Genomic DNA, 22,276 nt, shown 5'->3' with positions numbered 1-22,276 from the left:
ATTCCTTCTCAAGAGGAATCGGGATGGGTTTGGATCCAGTGCCAGGCTGGCAGAGCTGGGAATGTGCAGCTGGATCAGGGAAGGATCCAGGAAATCCTTGGAGCCTTTTCCAGAGGGAAATTTGGGATTCCAGAGCTGAAATTTGGGATTTGGGCAAGGGCTGGAGGGGCAGGAGGCAGGGAATGGCTTCCAGTGGGAATTTTGGGAGCTTGGGATGGTGGGATCTTGGGAAGGGATTCCTGGCTGGGCTGGAATTCCCAGAGAATCCCTGGGAGCACCCAAGGGTGGGTTTGGAGCACCCTGGGATGGTGGGAATTGGGATTGAAGCTCCACGGATCCCACCCCAAACCATCCCGGGGATTTCCTGGGAATCTCCGGGTGGGAATCTCCGGGTGGGAATTCCGGGTGGGAATTCCGGGTGGGAATTCCGGGTGGGAATTCCGGGTGGGAATTCTGTCCCACCTTGACGGCCAGGACGTGTCTGTCGGGGGGCGCGCGGGCGATGTCGTCCTTGAGCTGCAGCACCGCGCGCACCAGCTCCGTCACGCCGCCGTACACCGCGTCCTGAGAGCGGTCACGGAGCGCCGTCGGCGCCGGCTGGATGGGCTGGAGCTGGGAAAAAAAACCGGGAAAAAACCGGGATAATGGGAATGTCAGAATTCCGGGATAATGGGGATAACGGGGATAACGGGGATAACGGGATAAATGGGATCAGGAATTCCGTCACGCCGCCGTACACCGCGTCCTGAGAGCGGTCACGGAGCGCCGTGGGCGCCGGCTGGATGGGCTGGAGCTGGGAAAATAACCGGGAAAAACCGGGATAATGGGAATGTCGGAATAGCGGGATAACGGGATAACGGGTAGGAATTCCAGGATAACAGGGATAATGGGATCAGGAATTCCGTCACGCCGCCGTACACCGCGTCCTGAGAGCGGTCACGGAGCGCCGTCGGCGCCGGCTGGATCGGCTGGAGCTGGGAAAAAAAACAGGAAAAAAACTGGGAAAAACGGGATATGGAATGTCGGGATAGCGGGGATAAGGGGATAACGGGGTCAAATTCCAGGATAAGGGGATAATGGGTCAGGAATTCTGGGATAACTGGGATAACAGGATGGGATAACAGGTTAACAGAGATAACGGGGATAACAGGGATAACGGCATCAGGAATCCGGGATAACAGGGATTGGGAATCGGATAACAGGGAAAAAGGGATAAGGGATGCCAGGAACGTCAGATAACTGGGATAAGGGATAACGGATCCGGATAACGGGATAATGGGGATAATGGGTCAGGAATTCCAGGATAACGGGGATAATGGGATCAGGAATTCCGTCACGCGCCGTAACGTCTGAGGGGTCACGAGCGATGGGCGCGTACCGAGGGCTGGAGCTGAAAATAACTGGGAAAAACGGGATAATGGGAATGTTGGAATTCCGGGATAACATGATCAGAAATTCCAGGATAACAGGGATAATGGGAATAATGGGATCAGGAATTCGGGGATGCGGTGACACAGGTCACCGCATCCTGCGAGTTAACCGGGTGGATGGCGGAGCTGGGAAAAACTGGGAAAAATCGGGATAATGGGAATGTTGGAATTTCGGGATAATGGGGATAACGGGGATAACGGGGTCAGGAATTCCAGGATAACGGGGATAATGGGATCAGGAATTCCGTCACGCCGTGCTGCGAGCGGTCTCAGCACCGTCTGGATGGGCTGGAGCTGGGAAAAAAAACCGGGATAATGGGAATGTCGGGATAACGGGGATAACAGGGATAACGGGGTCAGGAATTCCAGCATAACAGGGATAATGGGATCAGGAATTCTGGGATAACAGGGATAACAGGATGGGGATAACAGGGTTAACAGAGATAACGGGAATAACAGGGATAACTGCATCAGGAATTCCGGGATAACAGGGATAACATGGATAATGGGATCAGGAATTCTGGGATAACAGGGATAACATGGATAATGGGATCAGGAATTCTGGGATAACAGGGATAACAGGATCGGGAATTCCAGGGTAACAGGGATACCGGGATCACGGATAACGGGATCAGGAATTCCAGGAAAAATGGGATAATGGGATCAGGAATCCCAGGATAACAGGGAAAAGGGGATAGGGAATGCCAGGATAACGGGATCAGAAATTCTGGGATAACAGGGATAACAGGATCCGGATAACAGGATAACAGGGATAACAGAGATAACGGGGATAATGGGATCAGGAATTCCAGGATAACAGGGATAATGGGATCAGGAATTCTGGGATACCGGGGATAACAGGATATGGGATAATGGGATAACTGGGATAACGGGGTGGGAATGCCGGGAAAAATGGGATAACAGCAATTCTGGTAAAAACAGGGATAACAGTACTGGGAATTCCGGGATAACAGGGAAAATGGGATCAGGAATTCTGGGATAACAGAGATAAGGAATTCCAGGTTAACAGGGATAACGGGATCAGGAATTCTGGGAAAACTGGAAAAACAGGGATAATGGGATCGAGAATTGCTTGAAAAATGGGGATAACAGGATCAGGAATTCCAGGAAAACAGAGATAACAGAGATAATGGGATCATGGGAATTCCAGGATAACAGGGGTAACGGCATCAGAAATTCCAGGAAAAATGGGATAATGGGATCAGGAATTCCAGGATAACAGGGATAACAAGATCAGGATAACGGGGATAACGGGATCAGGAATTCCGGGAAACCAGGGATAACAGGGATAATGGGATCACAGGAATTCCAGGATAACAGGGGTAACGGGATAACGGGATCGGAAATTCTAGGAAAAAATGGGATCATGGGATTGCGATAACAGGGATAACGGGATCGGGAATCCCGGGATAACAGGGTAAATGGGATCAGGAATTCTGGGATAACAGGGATAATGGGATCAGGAATCCCAGGAAAAACGGGAAAAATCAACAATTGTCCACCGGGGTTGTGGTGGTGCCATCCCTGAGAAAGGTTGGGATGGGGATTGGAGAAACCTGGAATTCCGTGCCCATGGAATGGGATGGGATTGAAGGTCCATGGATCCCATCCCAAACCATTCCGGGATTCTGGGACACTCAGGATCCATCCCGAGGGATTTTTATGGAATTCAGGGATGGAAAAGGGAAGGGAGACCCTTCCTGGAGTCCGGAATTCCCAGAGAAATCCCTGAATCCCAAAATTCCTTCTCAAGGAGGAATCGGGATGGGGATGGATCCAACCCAGAGGGATTTGGGAAAATGGCCTGGAATGGCAGGACAGGGTCAGGATTTTGGGATTTTGGGATTTTGGGATTTTGGGATTTTGGGATCTTGGGAAGGAATTCCTGGATCCAGAGAATCCCTGGGAATGTCCAAGGAAAAGCTGGATCCCTCCGGGATCTTCAAGGTCCCTTCCCCGCCCAAACCATCCTGGAATTCTTTGGGATTTCCCGATCCCTGATCCGGATCCGGATCCGGATCCGGATCCACGCCGGGTCTTACCTGAGCCCCGAGTCTCGGCGGTTTCTGGGGCGGCCCCGTGAATTGCGCTGGGAAAAAAGGAGGGAAAATCATTCCAGAAAATTCCGGGAAAAAACCCGCGGGAATGCCACGAAACCCCCGGGATCACGATCCCAAAGTTTTCCCAGCTTTCGGGAAAAAAATGGGAATTTCACTCGTGGGTGGGGGGAAAAACATTCCCGAGGAAAATTCCGGGTGGGAATCGGGAGGAACTCACTGTAATCCGTCTCCTTCTCCGGGAGGAGCTGAAAGGGGGGAAAAAATCGGGAATTAGAGACACCAAAATTTGGGAAAAAGGGAGGAAACGCCCCAAAATTTGGGATGGAGCCCTAAAATTTGGGATGGAGGGAGGAGGAGCCCAAAAATTTGGGATAAAGGAAGGAGGAACCCCAAAATTTGGGATGGAGCCCTAAAATTTGGGATGGAGGGAGGAGGAGCCCCAAAATTTGGGATGGAGGGAGGAGAAACCCCAAAATTTGGGATGGAGCCCCAAAATTTGGGATGGAGGGCAAAGGAGCCCCAAAATTTGGGATGGAGGGGGGAAATGCCGAAAATTTGGGATGGAGGGAGGAGAAACCCCAAAATTTGGGATGGAGGGGGAAAATGCCGAAAATTTGGGATGGAGGGACGAAGAATCCCAAAATTTGGGATGAATGGAGGAAATGCCCCAAAATTTGGGATGGAAGGAAAAAAAGCCCCAAAATTTGGGATGGAGGGAGGAAACACCCCAAAATTTGGGATAAAGAGGGGAAACGCCCCAAAAATTGGGAAAAAGGGGAGGAAATGTCCCAAAATTTGGGATGGAGGAAGGAGGAACCCCAAAATTTGGGATGGAGGGAGGAAACGCCCCAAAATTTGGGATGGAGGTAGGAAATTCCCAAAAATTTGGGATAAAGAGGGGAAATGCCCCAAAATTTGGGATGGAGGGAGGAAATGTCCCAAAATTTGGGATAAATGGAGGAAACCCCCCAAAATTTGGGATGGAGCCCTAAAATTTGGGATGGAGGGAGGAGAAGCCCCAAAATTTGGGATAAAGAGAGGAAATGTCCCAAAATTTGGGAAAAAGGAAGGAAACACCCCAGAATTTGGGATGGAGGGAGGAAATGTCCCAAAATTTGGGATGGAGGGAGGAGAAACCCCAAAATTTGGGAAAAAGGGAGGAAACGCCCCAAAAATAGGGAAAAAGGGAGGAAACGCCCCAAAATTTGGGATGGAGGGAGGAAATGCCCCAAAATTTGGGATGGAAGGAAAAAAAGCCCCAAAATTTGGGAAAAAGGGAGGAAACGCCCCAAAATTTGGGATGGAAGGAAAAAAAGCCCCAAAATTTGGGATGGAGGGAGGAGGAGCCCCAAAATTTGGGATGGAGGGAGGAGGAGCCCCAAAATTTGGGATGAATGGAGGAAATGCCCCAAAATTTGGGATGGAAGGAAAAAAAGCCCAAAATTTGGGAAAAAGGGAGGAAACACCCCAAAATTTGGGATGGAGGGAGGAGAAACCCCAAAATTTGGGATGGAGGGAGGAGAAACCCCAAAATTTGGGATGGAAGGAAAAAAAGCCCCAAAATTTGGGATGGAGGGAGGAAATGCCCCAAAATTTGGGATGGAGGGGGAAATGCCGAAAATTTGGGATGGAGGGAGAAAATGCCCCAAAATTTGGGATGGAGCCCTAAAATTTGGGATGGAGGGAGGAGGAGCCCCAAAATTTGGGATAAATGGAGGAAATGCCCAAAAATTTGGGATAAAGAGAGGAAATGCCCCAAAATTTGGGATGGAGGGGGGAAGTGCTGAAAATTTGGGATGGAGGGAGGAGAAACCCCAAAATTTGGGATGGAGGGAGGAAATGTCCCAAAATTTGGGATGGAGGGAGGAGGAGCCCCAAAATTTGGGATAAATGGAGGAAATGTCCCAAAATTTGGGATAAATGGAAGAAATGCCCCAAAATTTGGGATGGAGGGAAAGAAAGCCCCAAAATTTGGGATGGAGGGAAAGAAAGCCCCAAAATTTGGGATGGAGGGAGGAAACACCCCAAAATTTGGGATGGAAGGAAAAAAAGCCCCAAAATTTGGGAAAAAGGGAGGAAACGCCCCAAAAATTGGGAAAAAGGGGAGGAAAAGCCCCAAAATTTGGGATAAAGGGAGGAAACGCCCTAAAATTTGGGATGGAGGGGGGAAATGCCGAAAATTTGGGATGGAGGGAGGAAATGCCCCAAAATTTGGGATGGAGGGAGGAGGAGCCTCAAAATTTGGGATAAAGGAAGGAGGAACCCCAAAATTTGGGATGGAGGGAGGAGAAACCCCAAAATTTGGGATGGAGCCCTAAAATTTGGGATGGAGGGAGGAAATGTCCCAAAATTTGGGATGGAGGGAGGAAAAGCCCCAAAATTTGGGATGGAGGGAGGAGGAACCCCAAAATTTGGGATGGAGGGAGGAGAAACCCCAAAATTTGGGATGCAGGGAGGAGGAACCCCAAAATTTGGGATGGAGGGAGGAAATGCTGAAAATTTGGGATGGAAGGAAAAAAAGCCCCAAAATTTGGGATGGAGGGAGGAAATGCCCCAAAATTTGGGATAAAGAGAGGAAACGCCCCAAAATTTGGGATGGAGGGGGGAAATGTCCCAAAATTTGGGATGGAGGGAGGAAATGCCCCAAAATTTGGGATGGAGGGAGGAAATGTCCCAAAATTTGGGATGGAGGGAGGAAACGCCCCAAAATTTGGGATGGAGGGGGGAAACACCCAAAATTTGGGATGGAGGGGGGAAATGCCCCAAAATTTGGGATAAATGGAGGAAACCCCCCAAAATTTGGGATGGAGCCCTAAAATTTGGGATGGAGGGAGGAGAAGCCCCAAAATTTGGGATAAAGAGAGGAAATGTCCCAAAATTTGGGAAAAAGGGAGGAAACGCCCCAAAATTTGGGATGGAAGGAAAAAAAGCCCCAAAATTTGGGATGGAGGGAGGAAATGCCAAAAATTTGGGAAAAAGGGAGGAAAAGCCCCAAAATTTGGGATGGAGGGAGGAGAAACCCCAAAATTTGGGATGGAGGGAGGAGGAACCCCAAAATTTGGGATGGAGGGAGGAGGAGCCCCAAAATTTGGGATGGAGGGAGGAAATGTCCCAAAATTTGGGAAAAAGGGGAGGAAATGTCCCAAAATTTGGGATGGAGGTAGGAAATGCTGAAAATTTGGGATGGAGGGAGAAAACGCCACAAAATTTTGGATGGAACCCTAAAATTTGGGATGGAGGGAGGAAATGTCCCAAAATTTGGGAAGGAGGGAGGAAACGCCCCAAAATTTGGGATGGAGGGAGGAAACGCCCCAAAATTTGGGATGGAGCCCTAAAATTTGGGATGGAGGGAGGAGGAGCCTCAAAATTTGGGATGGAGGGAGGAAATGCCAAAAATTTGGGATGGAGGGAGGAAAAGCCCCAAAATTTGGGATAAAGGGAAGAAATTCCTGCTGGAATGTCGGGAAGGATCCTGAGATCCAATTTTCTTGGGATTTCCCAATTTTCTGGATAATTTTCCCAAATCCATTAACAAATAAATATTGATTAGAACGGGAAGGAGGAGATTTCAGATATTTCCCCCCCAAAAAAAATTCCCTAAAAAAAAAATTTGGGATTTTTTCCAGGGATTTTCCAGGGATTACTCACCGGGGGAATGTTGTTGTTCAGGAACACCTTGGGATCCTGGAAAAATGGGAAAAAGATGGGGTGAGGTGGGGGAAAATTGGGAAAAATGTGGGAAAAATTGGGGAAAATTGGGGAAAATTGGGAAAATTTGGGGAAAATTGGGGAAAATTGGGGAAAATTGGGGAAAATTGGGGAAAATGGGGGAAAATGGGAAAAGGGGAAAAAATCTCATATTCAAAATAGTAAAAATAATAATAATAAAGTGGAACTGAAAATGTCTTGAAGTTGCCCAAAATTCCAAATATTTCTTTGGATTGTGGAGTCCCCGGATCCCAAAATTCCTTCTCAAGGAGGAATCGGGATGGGGATGGATCCAATGCCAGGCTGGGGATGGAGGGAATTCCCTGGGAACGGGAAGTTTGGGATTTTGGGATCTTGGGAAGGGATTCCTGGCTGGGCTGGAATTCCCAGAGAATCCCTGGGAGCACCCAAGGGTGGGTTTGGATCACCCTGGGATGGTGGGAATTGGGATTGAAGGTCCATGGATCCCATCCCAAACCATCCTGGAATTCTCCAGGAACCTCCAAGGAACCGCGAGCCATCGGGATTGGAACCATGGCGTGATCCTCACCCAACCCATCCCAGGAGGAGCTGATTCCTGATGGATTTTTGGGAATTTTTGAGGAATTTTTGGGAAACTTTTGGGAATTTTGGGGAAATTTTTGGGGAATTTTTTGGGATGTCTGACCAGGCTCTGGACCTCCTGCTGGAGCCACCGCTGGTCCTCCAGCATCTCCTTTGAGGTCCCTGCCCACCCAACCCATCCTGGAATTTCTCCAGGAACCCTGGAGGAACCGCGAACCATCAGGATTGGAACCATGGTGAGATCCCATCCCACGAGGGGCAATTCCCGATGGATTTTGGGGAAACTTTTGGGAATTTTGGGGAAATTTTTGGGGAAACTTTTGGGAATTTTGGGGAAATTTTTGGGGAATTTTTTTGGGATGTCTGACCAGGCTCTGGACCTCCTGCTGGAGCCACCGCTGGTCCTCCAGCATCTCCTTTGAGGTCCCCAATTGTTCAGGAACCCTGGAGGAACCGCGAACCATCGGGATTGGAACCATGGTGAGATCCCATCCCACGAGGGGCAATTCCCGATGGATTTTTGGGGAAACTTCTGGGAATTTTGGGGAAATTTTTGGGGAAACTTTTGGGAATTTTTTGGGAATTTTTTGGGGATGTCTGACCAGGCTCTGGACCTCCTGCTGGAGCCACCGCTGGTCCTCCAGCATCTCCTTTGAGGTCCCCAATTGTTCAGGAACCCTGGAGGAACCGCGAACCATCGGGATTGGAACCACAATGAGATCCCATCCCAGGAGGGGCAATTCCTGATGGATTTTGGGGAAACTTTTGGGAATTTTGGGGAAATTTTTGGGGAATTTTTTGGGGATGACTGACCAAGCTCTGGACCTCCTGCTGGAGCCACCAGTGATCCTTGAGGTCCCTGCCCACCCAACCCATCCTGGAATGCTCCAGGAACCCTGGAGGAACCGCGAACCATCGGGATTGGAACCATGGTGAGATCCCATCCCACGAGGGGCAATTTCCGATGGATTTTTGGGGAAACTTTTGGGAATTTTGGGGAAATTTTTGGGGAATTTTTGGGGAATTTTTGGGAATTTTTTGGGGATGTCTGACCAGGCTCTGGACCTCCTGCTGAGGCCACCAGTGATCCTTGAGGTCCCTTCCCACCCAACCCATCCTGGAATTTCTCCAGGAACCCTGGAGGAACCGCAGAACATCAGGATTGGAACCACGACGTGATCCCATCCCACGAGGGGCAATTCCCGATGGATTTTTGGGGAATTTTTGGGGAATTTTTTGGGAATTTTTTGGGGAAACTTTTGGGAATTTTGGGGAAATTTTTTGGGAATTTTTGGGGATGTCTGACCAGGCTCTGGACCTCCTGCTGGAGCCACTGTTGGTCCTCCAGCATCTCCTTTGAGTCCCTGACCACCCAATTGTTCAGGAACCCTGGAGGAACCGCGAACCATCGGGATTGGAACCATGACGAGATCCCATCCCACGAGGGGCAATTCCTGATGGATTTTGGGGAAACTTCTGGGAATTTTGGGGAAATTTTTGGGGAAACTTTTGGGAATTTTTCAGGAATTTTTGGGGATGTCTGACCAGGCTCTGGACCTCCTGCTGGAGCCACCGCTGGTCCTCCAGCATCTCCTTTGAGGTCCCCAATTGTTCAGGAACCCTGGAGGAACCGCGAACCATCGGGATTGGAACCATGGTGAGATCCCATCCCACGAGGGGCAATTCCCGATGGATTTTGGGGAAACTTTTGGGAATTTTTGGGGAATTTTTGGGAATTTTTGGGGATGTCTGACCAGGCTCTGGACCTCCTGCTGGAGCCACCGCTGGTCCTCCAGCATCTCCTTTGAGGTCCCTGCCCACCCAATTGTTCAGGAACCCTGGAGGAACCGCGAACCATCGGGATTGGAACCACGACGTGATCCCATCCCACGAGGGGCAATTCCCGATGGATTTTTGGGGAAACTTTTGGGAATTTTGGGGAAATTTTTGGGGAAACTTTTGGGAATTTTGGGGAAATTTTTTGGGAATTTTTTGGGGATGTCTGACCAGGCTCTGGACCTCCTGCTGGAGCCACTGTTGGTCCTCCAGCATCTCCTTTGAGGTCCCCAATTGTTCAGGAACCCTGGAGGAACCGCGAACCATCGGGATTGGAACCATGACGTGATCCCATCCCACGAGGGGCAATTCCTGATGGATTTTGGGGAAACTTTTGGGAATTTTTTGGGAATTTTTTGGGATGTCTGACCAGGCTCTGGACCTCCTGCTGGAGCCACTGTTGGTCCTCCAGCATCTCCTTTGAGGTCCCCAATTGTTCAGGAACCCCCAAGGAACCGCGAACCATCGGGATTGGAACCATGACGTGATCCCATCCCACGAGGGGCAATTTCCGAGGAATTTTTGGGGAACTTTTGGGAATTTTTTGGGAATTTTTTGGGGATGTCTGACCAGGCTCTGGACCTCCTGCTGGAGCCACCGCTGGTCCTCCAGCATCTCCTTTGAGTCCCTGACCACCCAACCCATCCTGGAATGGTCCAGGAACCTTGGAGGAACCGCAGAACATCAGGATTGGAACCACGACGTGATCCCATCCCACGAGGGGCAATTCCCGATGGATTTTGGGGAAACTTTTGGGAATTTTGGGGAAATTTTTGGGGAAACTTTTGGGAATTTTTTGGGAATTTTTTGGGGATGTCTGACCAGGCTCTGGACCTTCTGCTGGAGCCACTGTTGGTCCTCCAACATCTCCTTTGAGGTCCCTGCCCACCCAACCCATCCTGGAATTTCTCCAGGAACCCTGGAGGAACCGTGAACTGTCTGTGATCCCCACCCAACCCATCCCAGGAGGAGCTGATTCCCGATGGATTTTTGGGGAATTTTTTGGGAATTTTTTGGGAAATTTTTGGGGAAATTTTTGGGAATTTTTTGGGGATGACTGACCAGGCTCTGGACCTCCTGCTGGAGCCACCGCTGGTCCTCCAGCATCTCCCTCTGCTGCCTCTCCATGGCCTGCTCCACGCGCAGCCGCTCCAGCTCCAGCAGCTGCTGCGCCTCCTCCCGGCTCGAGGGGCGCTGGAAATCCTCCTCCTGCCAAAAATCGGGAATTTCGGGGTGTTTTCCCGGGAAAAAAATAAACCCACACACGGCGGGAATGGGGGCTGAGGGGTGGGGAATGACGGGCGGGTAATTAAGGGGAATTAAGGGAATTGTTGAATTAATTAATGGTGAGGAATTGATTAATTTATAGGGAGGGGTTGCCAGTGTGGGTTTGGAGAGGGTGGAGGAAAAGGGGGGAAAGGGGGAAAAGGGGAAAAAGGGAAAAATTGGGAAAAGGGGAAAAGGGGGAAAAGGGAAAAAGGGGGAAAAGGGAAAAATTGGAAAAAGGGGAAAAGGGGGGAAAGGGAAAAAGGGGGAAAAGGGGAAAAGGGGGAAAATGGGGAAAGGGGGTAAAGGGCAAAAAGGGGAAAAAAGGGGGAAAAAGGGGGAAAAAGGGACAAAGAGATAAAAGGAGAAAAATGGGGGAAAAGGAGGAAAGAGGAAGAAAGGGGGGAAAGGGGAGAAAAGGGAAAAATGAGGAAAGGGGGAAAAGGAAAAAAGGAGAAAAGGGGAAAGAGGGGAAAAAAGGGGGAAATGGGGGAAGGGGAAAAGGGATAAAGAAAAATGGGGGAAATTGGGAAAAGGGGGAAAGGGAAAAAGGGAAAAGGGGAGAAAAGGGGGAAAGAGGGAAAAAAGAGGAAAAGGGGGAAGAGGGGAAAAGGCGAGGAAAAGGAGAAAAAAGGGGAAAAAGGGGGAAATGGGGGTAAAGGGGGAAATGTGGATAAAGGGGGATAAAGGGGAAAGAGGGAAAAAAGAGAAAAGGGGGAAAAGGGGGAAAGAGGAAAAGGGGATAAAGGAAAAAAAAGGGAAAAAAGAGAAAAGGGGGAAAAGGGGGAAAGGGAAGAAAAGGGGGGAAAAGGGAAAAGGAGAAAATGGTGGAAAGGAGGAAAGGAGGGAAATGGGGAAAAGAGGGGAAAATGGGGAAAAGGGAAAAGGAGAAAAAAGGAGAAACGGGAAAAAAGAATCAAAAAGGGGAAAATGGGAAGAAAAGGGAGGATAAGGAAAAAAAATGGGAAAAGGGGGAAAAAAGGGGAAAAGGAGAAAAGTATAAAGGGGGAAAAGGGGGGAAAAGAGGAAAAATGGGGAAAAGGGGGGGAAGGGGAAAAGGAGAATAAAGGGGAAATGGGGATAAATAAAGAGAAAATGGGAAAAGATGAGAAAAGATGAAAAAAGGGGGATAAAGGAGAAAAAATGGGGAAAATGGGATAAAGTGGGAAATGGTGAGAAAAGGGAGAATAATGGGAAAAGGAGAATAGCAAGAAAAATGGGGATAAAGGAGGGAAAGGGGGGAAAAGGAGGAAAAATGGGAAAAATGGGGAAAAAGGGGGAAAAAAGGGGGAAAATGGGGGAGAATGGAAAAGGGGAAAAAATGGGAAAGGAGGAAAAAGGGGAAAAAGAGAAAAAGGGGAAAAAAAGGAGAAATGGGGACAAAGGGAAAGGAACAAGGGGAAAAAAGATAAAAGGGGGGAAAAGGGGAAAATTTGGGATAAAGAAAGAAAAAGGAGGAGAAAAAGGAAAAAGGGAGAATGGTGGGGAAAAAAGGGGAAAAATAAGGAGGAGAAAATGGGAAAAGGGGGAGGAAGGGGAAAAACTGGGGAAAGGAAAATTTGGGGGAAAGGGGGAAAAAAGGAGGAAAGTGGGAAAAAGAGGTTAAAGAGGGAAAAGGGTAGAAAATGGGGAAAAATGGGGAAATGGAGAAAAGGAGAGAAAAATAAAAATCCCAAATCCTAATGGGAAGCAGATCCCAAAAAGTGGGATGGATTTTTAGGATTGGGAAGGCATCCTAAATCCCAAATCCCAACAAGGGGATGGAGTTTGAGGATTGGGAATTCCTCCAGATCCCAAATCCCAAAAATGGAATGGATTTTTAGGATTGGGAAGGCATCCGGATCCCAAATCCCAAAAATGGGATGGATTTTAGAAGATTGGGAATTCCTCCAGATCCCAAATCCCAACAGGAAGCAGATCCCAAAAATGGGATGATTTTTAGGACTGGGAATTCCTCCAAATCCCAAATCCCAAAAATGGGATGGATTTTTAGGATTGGGAAGGCATCCTAAATCCCAAATCCCAAAAAGTGGGATGGATTTTTAGGATTGGGAAGGCATCTGGATCCCAAATCCCAAAAATGGAATGGATTTTTAGGATTGGGAAGGCATCCGGATCCCAAATCCCAACAATGGAATGGATTTTTAGGATTGGGAAGGCATCCGGATATAAATCCCAAAAATGGGATGGATTTTTAGGATTGGGAGGGCATCCTAAATCCCAAATCCCAAAAATGGGAGGGATTTTTAGGACTGGGAATTCCTCTGGATCTCAAATTCCAATGGGAAGAAGATCCCAACAATGGGACCATTTTTGAGGATTGGGAATTCCTCTGGACACCAAATCCCACCGGGACAATTTGTGAAGGATTTTTGAGGACTGGGAATTCCTCTGGATGCCGAATCCCAACTGGAAGAGGATCCCAACAATGGGACAATTTTAGAGGATTGGGAATTCCTCTGGATCTCAAACCCCAATGGGAAGGAGATCTCAACAAGAAGATTTTTGAGGATTGGAAATTCCTCTGGATGCCGAATCCCAACTGGAAGAGGATCCCAACAATGGGACAATTTTGGAGGATTGGGAATTCCTCTGGATCTCAAATTCCAATGGGAAGAAGATCCCAACAATTGGACCATTTTTGAGGATTGGGAATTCCTCCGGATGCCAAATCCCACCAGGATGACTTTTGAGGGATTTTTGAGGATTGGGAATTCCTCCGGATGCCGAATCCCAACTGGAAGAGGATCCCAACAATGGGACCATTTTTGAGGATTGGGAATTCCTCCGGACACCAAATCCCACCGGGACAATTTGTGAAGGATTTTTGAGGCTCGGGAATTCCTCTGGCATGCAGGATCCCACCAGGGAATGATCTCTGAAGGATTTTTAAGGATTTGGGAATTCCTCAGCATGCAGGATCCCAACTGGAAGAGGATCCCAACAAGGGGACAATTTTGGAGGATTGGGAATTCCTCTGGATCCCAAAAACCAATGGGAAGGAGATCTCAACAAGAAGATTTTTGAGGATTGGGAATTCCTCCGGATGCCGAATCCCAACTGGAAGAGGATCCCAACAATGGGATGGTTTTTGAGGATTGGGAATTCCTCTGGATCTCAAATTCCAATGGGAAGAAGATCCCCAAAATTGGACAATTTTTGAGGATTGGGAATTCCTCCAGACACCAAATCCCACCGGGACAATTTGTGAAGGATTTTTGAGGACTGGGAATTCCTCCAGGTGCCGAATCCCACTGGGACAATTTTTGAGGATTTCTGAGGATCAGGAATTCCTCCGGATGCCAAATCCCACCGGGACAATTTGTGAAGGATTTTTGAGGATTGGGAATTCCTCTGAGATGCTGAATCCCACCAGGGAATGATCTCTGAAGGATTTTTGAGGACTGGGAATTCCTCTGGATGCTGAATCCCAACTGGAAGAGGATCCCAACAATGGGACGGTTTTTGAGGACTGGGAATTCCTCTGGATCTCAAATTCCAATGGGAAGAAGATCCCAAAAAATTGGACAATTTTTGAGGATCGGGAATTCCTCCGGACACCAAATCCCACCGGGACAATTTGTGAAGGATTTTTGAGGATTTGGGAATTCCTCTGGATGCCGAATCCCAACTGGAAGAGGATCCCAACAATGGGACAATTTAAGAGGATTGGGAATTCCTCTGGATCCCAAACCCCAATGGGAAGAAGATCCCAAAAAATTGGACCATTTTTGAGGATTGGGAATTTCTCCGGACACCAAATCCCACCGGGACAATTTGTGAAGGATTTTCAAGGACTGGGAATTCCTCTGGCATGCAGGATCCCACTGGGACAATCTTTGAAGGATTTTTAAGGATTTGGGAATTCCTCCGGCATGCAGGATCCCACCGGGGGGCCGATCCCGGAGCGGTTTCCGAGGCTCGGGAATTCCTCGGGATGCGGAATCCCAACTGGAAGAGGATCCCAACAATGGGACAATTTTTGAGGATTGGGAATTCCTCTGGATCTCAAATTCCAATGGAAAGAAGATCCATTTTCGAGGACTGGGAATTCCTCCGGACACCAAATCCCACCAGGGAATGATCTCTGAAGGATTTTTAAGGATTTGGGAATTCCTCTGGCATGCAGGATCCCACCAGGACAATTTGTGAAGGATTTTTAAGGATTTGGGAATTCCTCGGGATGCAGGATCCCACCGGGACAATCTTTGAAGGATTTTTAAGGATTTGGGAATTCCTCTGGCATGCAGGATCCCACCGGGGGAACGATCTCGGAGCGGTTTCCGAGGCTTGGGAATTCCTCTGGATGCTGAATCCCAACTGGAAGAGGATCCCGACAATGGGACAATTTTTGAGGATTGGGAATTCCTCTGGATCTCAAATTCCAATGGGAAGAAGATCCCCAAAATTGGGATGGTTTTTGAGGATTGGGAGGGTCTCCAGATGCCGAATCCCAACTGGAAGAGGATCCCAACAATGGGACAATTTTTGAGGATTGGGAATTCCTCTGGATCTCAAATTCCAATGGAAAGAAGATCCATTTTTGAGGATTGGGAATTCCTCCGGACCCCAAATCCCACCGGGACAATTTGTGAAGGATTTTTAAGGATTTGGGAATTCCTCCAGGTGCCGAATCCCACTGGGACAATTTTTGAGGATTTCTGAGGATCAGGAATTCCTCCGGATGCCAAATCCCACCAGGATGACTTTTGAGGGATTTTTGAGGATTGGGAATTCCTCCGGACACCAAATCCCACCGGGACAATTTGTGAAGGATTTTTCAGGACTGGGAATTCCTCTGGATGCCGAATCCCAACTGGAAGAGGATCCCAACAATGGGATGATTTTTGAGGATTGGGAATTCCTCTGGATCACAAACCCCAATGGGAAGCAGACCCCAAAAATGGAAAAAGTTTTGAGGATTGGGAAATCCTCCCCATGGCAAATGGCAATGGGAGGTGGAACCCAATGGATCCCAAAAATGGGACAATTTTTGAAGACTGGGAATTCCTCCGGACACCAAATCCCACCGGGACAATTTGTGAAGGATTTTTCAGGACTGGGAATTCCTCTGGATGCCAAATCCCACCAGGACAATTTTTGAGGATTTCTGAGAATCGGGAATTCCTCTGGATCCCCAAAACCAATGGGAAGCAGACCCCAAAATTGGGATGGTTTTTGAGGATTGGGAATTCCTCCAGATGCCAAATCCCAATGGGAAGTGGATCCCAACAATGGGACAATTTTTGAGGATTGGGAATTCCTCTGGATCTCAAATTCCAATGGGAAGAGGACCCCAAAAAATTGGACCATTTTTGAGGATTGGGAATTCCTCCGGATGCCGAATCCCACCAGGGAATGATCTCTGAAGGATTTTTGAGGATTGGGAATTCCTCTGGATCTCAAATTCCAATGGGAAGAAGATCCCCAAAATTGGAGAATTTTTGAGGATTGGGAATTCCTCTGGATCCCAAACCCCAATGGGAAGGAGATCTCAACAAGAAGATTTTTGAGGATTAGAAATTCCTCTGGATGCTGAATCCCAACTGGAAGAGGATCCCGACAATGGGACAATTTTTGAGGATCGGGAATTCCTCTGGATCCCAAATTCCAATGGGAAGAAGATCCCAAAAATTGGACAATTTTAGAGGATCGGGAATTCCTCCGGCATGCAGGATCCCACCAGGGAATGATCTCTGAAGGATTTTGAGGATCGGGAATTCCTCTGGCATGCAGGATCCCACCGGGACAATTCGTGAAGGATTTTTGAGGCTCGGGAATTCCTCTGGCATGCAGGATCCCACCAGGGAATGATCTCTGAAGGATTTTTAAGGATTTGGGAATTCCTCTGGCATGCAGGATCCCACCGGGGGGGATCTCGGAGGGATTTCCGAGGCTCGGGAATTCCTCTAGATGCCGAATCCCAACTGGAAGAGGATCCCAACAATGGGATGGTTTTTGGGGATTGGGAATTCCTCTGGATCTCAAATTCCAATGGAAAGAAGATCCATTTTTGAGACTGGGAATTCCTCCGACCCCAAATCCCACTGGGACAATTTGTGAAGGATTTTCGAGGACTGGGAATTCCTCTGGCATGCAGGATCCTACCGGGACAAGGATTTTTAAGGATTTGGGAATTCCTCTGGATGCCAAATTCCAACTGGAAGAAGATCCCAAAAATGGACAATTTTTGAGGATTGGGAATTCCTCTGGATCACAAACCCCAATGGGAAGCAGACCCTAAAAATGGAAAAATTTGTGAGGATTGGGAGGGTCTCCAGATGCCAAATCCCAATGGGAAATCAATCACAATGGATCCCAAAACTGGGAAAATTTTTGAGGATTGAAAATTCCTCTGGATGCCGAATCCCAGTGGGAAGTGGATTCAAATGGATCCCAACAATGGGACGAATTTTTGAGGATTGGGAATTCCTCCAGATGCCAAATCCCAATGGGAAGCAGACCCCAAAAATGGAAAATTTTTGAGGATTGGGAATTCCTCCGGATGCCGAATCCCACCAGGGAATGATCTCTGAAGGATTTTTAAGGATTTGGGAATTCCTCTGGCATGCAGGATCCCACCAGGGAATGATCTCTGAAGGATTTTTAAGGATTTGGGAATTCCTCCGGCATGCAGGATCCCACCGGGGCCGATCCCGGAGCGGTTTCCGAGGCTCGGGAATCCCTCGGGATGCGGAATTCGGCGCTTACCCGGACGCTGCGCCTCTTGAAGGGGCCGTGGCGGGCGGGGGGCGGCGTCCGGCGGGACAGGGCCGCGCTCGGCACCTCGGCGGGGCTGGCCAGGGCCGGGGAGCTGGCACAGAGACCCTCGGGCAGCTGGGAACGCCGGGAACGCCGGGAACGCCGGGAACGGCGGCGGCAACGGGAACGGCGATAGCGGCGGCGGCAACGGGAATGGCGGCGGCAACGGGAGCCAGGTTAGCGCGGACGGACGCACGGACGGACATGTGGATGGACGCCCAGATGGACACATGGATGGACACACAGATGGACACAGGGATGGACACATGGATGGACACACGGATGGACACATGGATGGACACATGGATGGACACACGGACGGACACATGGATGGACACAGGGATGGACACAGGGACGGACACACGGACGGACACATGGATGGATGCACAGATGGACACATGGATGGAAGACAGATGGACACATGGACGGACACATGGATGGACACACGGATGGACACATGGATGGACAGACGGACAGATACACGGATGGACACATGGATGGACACACAGATGGACACAGGGATGGACACACAGATGGACAAATGGATGGATGCATGGATGGACACATGGATGGACACACGGATGGACAAGCAGATGGACACACGGATGGACACGTGGATGGACAGACGGACGGACATGGGGATGGACACGGGGACGGACACGTGGATGGATGCACAGATGGAACATGGATGGAACACGTATGGATGTGTGGATGGACACATGGATGGACACGCGGACGGACACAGGGACGGACACACGGATGGACGCCGGAGGGATGCACGGATGGACACACAAACGGATGGACACACGGACGGACACATGGATGGACACAGGGATGGACACATGGATGGACACACGGACGGAAAAACGGACGGACACATGGACGGACAAATGGACAGACACATGGAGGGATGCACAGATGGACACGTGGATGGAACATGTATGGATGTGCGGATGGACACACGGATGGACACACGGATGGAAACAGGGACGGACACGTGGATGGACACACAGATGGACAAATGGATGGACGCATGGATGGACACACGGACGGACGCACAGATGGATGCATGGATGGACACACGGATGGACACATGGATGGACAGATGGCTGGACACATGGATGCAGACATGGATGGACACGCGGATGGAAACACGGATGGACACATGGATGGATGCACAGATGGACACATGGATGGACACATGGATGGACACATGGATGGACACAGGGATGGACACACGGACGGACACACGGACATATGGATGGACACACGGAGGGACACATGGACGGACACACGGATGGACACATGGATGGACACACGGACGGACACGTGGATGGACACACAGATGGACACACGGATGGACACACAGATGGACACAGGGATGGACACACGGATGGACACACGGATGGAAACATGGACGGACACATGGATGGATGCACAGATGGACACATGGATGGAACACGGATGGACACATGGATGGACACATGGATGGACACAGGGATGGACACACGGATGGACACACGGACATATCGATGGACACAAGGACGGACACATGGACGCAAGGAGGGATGCACGGATGGACACACAGATGGACACATGGATGGACACAAGGATGGACACATGGATGGACACACGGACGGACACACGGACGGACACACGGACGGATGTACGGACGGACACGCAGATGGACGTGCAGATGGATACGCAGACGGACACACGGATGGACACATGGATGGACACGTGGATGGATGCACAGATGGACACATGGATGGACACGCGGATGGACACATGGACGGACACACGGACGGACACACGGATGGACACATGGATGGACACATGGATGGACACACGGACGGACACAGGGATGGATGTACAGATGGAAAATGGATAGAACATGTATGGATGTGCGGACGGACACACGGACGGACACACGGACGGACACAGGGATGGACACAGGGATGGACACACGGATGGACACATGGATGGACACGCGGATGGACACACGGATGGACACATGGATGGATGCACAGATGGACACAGGGATGGACACACAGATGGACACATGGATGGAACATGTATGGATGTGCGGGTGGACACAGGGATGGACACATGGATGGACACACGGACAGACACACAGATGGACACACGGATGGACACATGGATGGACACAGGGACAGACACACAGATGGACACATGGATGGACACATGGACGGACACTCGGACAGACACGAGGACAGACACAGGGATGGACACCTGGATGGACACATGGACGGACAAATGGACGGACACATGGACGGACACAGGGATGGACAAACGGAGCGCCGGCCCGGAGCGCCGGGAAAGCCGGGAACGGGAACAGCAGCGGCAACGGGAACGCCGGGAACGCCGGGAATAATGGAGGCAACGGGAACGGCGGGAGCGGCAGCAACGGGAATGGCGGCAACGGGAGCCAGGTTAGTGCGGACGGACGCACGGACGGACACGTGGATGGATGCACAGATGGACACATGGATGGAACATGTATGGATGTGCGGATGGACACACGGATGGACACATGGACGGACACACGGACGGACACATGGATGGAAACACGGACGGACACGTGGATGGATGCACAGATGGACACGTGGATGGACACACAGATGGAACATGGATGGAACATGTATGGATGTGCGGATGGACACACGCACGGACACATGGGTGGACGGACGGACACGCGGACGGACACACGGATGGACACAGGGACGGACACATGGATGGATGCCGGAGGGGTGCACAGACGGACACGCAGATGGACGTGCAGATGGATACGCAGACGGACACAAGGATGGACACACGGATGGACACATGGATGGATGCATGGAGGGACACAGGGATGGACACACGGACAGACACGTGGATGGACAGACAGACGGACACATGGATGGACACACAGATGGAACATGGATGGAACATGTATGGATGTGCGGGTGGACACAGGGATGGACACATGGATGGACACAGGGATGCAGACATGGATGGACACGCGGATGGACACACGGATGGACACATGGATGGACACAGGGATGGACACACAGATGGACACACGGATGGACGCACGGATGGACGCACGGACACAGGGATGGATGCATGGATGGACACACAGATGGACACATGGATGGACACATGGATGGACACACGGATGGACACATGGATGGACACACGGATGGACAAACGGACGGACACATGGACGGATGCACGGACAGATGCACGGACGGACACACGGATGGATGCATGGACGGATGCACAGACGGACATGCGGACACACAGACGGACACTCGGATGGACGCCGGAGGGATGCACGGATGGACACACAGACGGACACTCGGACAGACACACAGATGGACGCATGGATGGACACACGGATGGACAAATGCACGGACACACGGATGGAAAAATGGACGGACACACGGATGGACACACGGAGGGATGTGCGGATGGACATGTGGATGGACACGCGGATGGACAGACGGCTGGACACACGGATGGACACATGGACGGACACACGGACAGACGGACACAGGGACAGACGGACAGACGGACGGAGCCGGAGCGCGGGCAGAGCGGGAACGGCGCCGGAACCCAACCCCGGGATTGGGATGGGGATCGGAAGCGGCCTTGGGACATTTTGGGAAATTTTTGATGTTTTTGGAAATTTTGGGGGTTTTTTTCAGGAATTTTGGGAGAGTTTGGAATATTTGGAATATTTTGGGATAATTTTGGGTATTCTGGGATATTCGGCGTTATTTTGGGATATTGTACTGGATTCAGGGATATTTTGGGATATTTTAAGATTTTTCCAGATATTTTGGGATAATTTGGGATATTTTGGGGTATTTTAGATATTTGAGGATATTTTGGGATATTCTGGGATATTTGGAATATTTTGGGATATTTTGGGATTTTTTTTCAGATATTTTGGAATAGTTCAGAACATTTGGGGATATTTGGGGATATTTTGGAATAATCTGGGATATTCTGGGATATTTTGGGATATTTTGGGATATTCTGGGATATTTTGGAATGCTTTGGGAATTTTCAAAATATTCTGGGATATTTTGGGATATTTGGGAATACTTTGGAATATTCTGGGGTATTTTTGGATATTCTGGGATATTTTGGGATATTTTTGAATATTTTCAGATTTTTTTCAGCTATTTTGGGATAATTTGGAATATTTTGGGGTATTTGGGGATATTTGAGGATATTTTGGGATATTCTGGGATATTTGGAATATTTTGGGATATTTGGGATTTTTTTTCAGATATTTTGGAATATTTCAGAATATTTGGGGATACTTTGGAATATTTTGGGATAGTTTGGAATATTTTCGGGTATTTTGGAATATTTTGGGACATTTTGAGATATTTTGAAATATTTGGGAATATTTTGGGATATTCTGGGATATTTTGGAATATTTTGGGATATTCTGGAATATTTTCAGATTTTTTCAGCTATTTTGGGATAGTTTGGAATATTTGGGGATATTTGGGGATATTTTGGAATATTCTGGGATATTTGGAATCTTTTAGAATATTTTGGGATTTTTTGGGATTTTTTTCAGATATTTTGGAATAATCTGGAATATTT

General features: G+C 49.2%; 1 protein-coding gene across 1 annotated transcript in view; it reads right to left on the bottom strand.

Moving 5' to 3' along the window:
* The window catches only part of PTK2B (protein tyrosine kinase 2 beta), a 118,419-nt gene that overhangs the window by 5,543 nt on the left and 90,600 nt on the right, over positions 1-22,276 (bottom strand). Inside the window, exons 24-29 of the mRNA XM_064710083.1 lie at positions 17,597-17,722; positions 10,682-10,828; positions 7,160-7,195; positions 3,729-3,756; positions 3,494-3,540; positions 463-612 (exon numbers count right to left, since the gene is read on the bottom strand). Of these exons, the coding sequence (XP_064566153.1) occupies positions 463-612; positions 3,494-3,540; positions 3,729-3,756; positions 7,160-7,195; positions 10,682-10,828; positions 17,597-17,722 (534 nt within the window). The remainder of the gene's footprint in view (positions 1-462; positions 613-3,493; positions 3,541-3,728; positions 3,757-7,159; positions 7,196-10,681; positions 10,829-17,596; positions 17,723-22,276) is intronic.

Source organism: Zonotrichia leucophrys, chromosome 3, assembly GCF_028769735.1.
Source record: "Zonotrichia leucophrys gambelii isolate GWCS_2022_RI chromosome 3, RI_Zleu_2.0, whole genome shotgun sequence".
Taxonomy (NCBI): domain Eukaryota; kingdom Metazoa; phylum Chordata; class Aves; order Passeriformes; family Passerellidae; genus Zonotrichia; species Zonotrichia leucophrys.
Note: the sequence above shows the minus strand (reverse complement) of the source record. Positions and strands in the feature narration are given on the sequence as shown.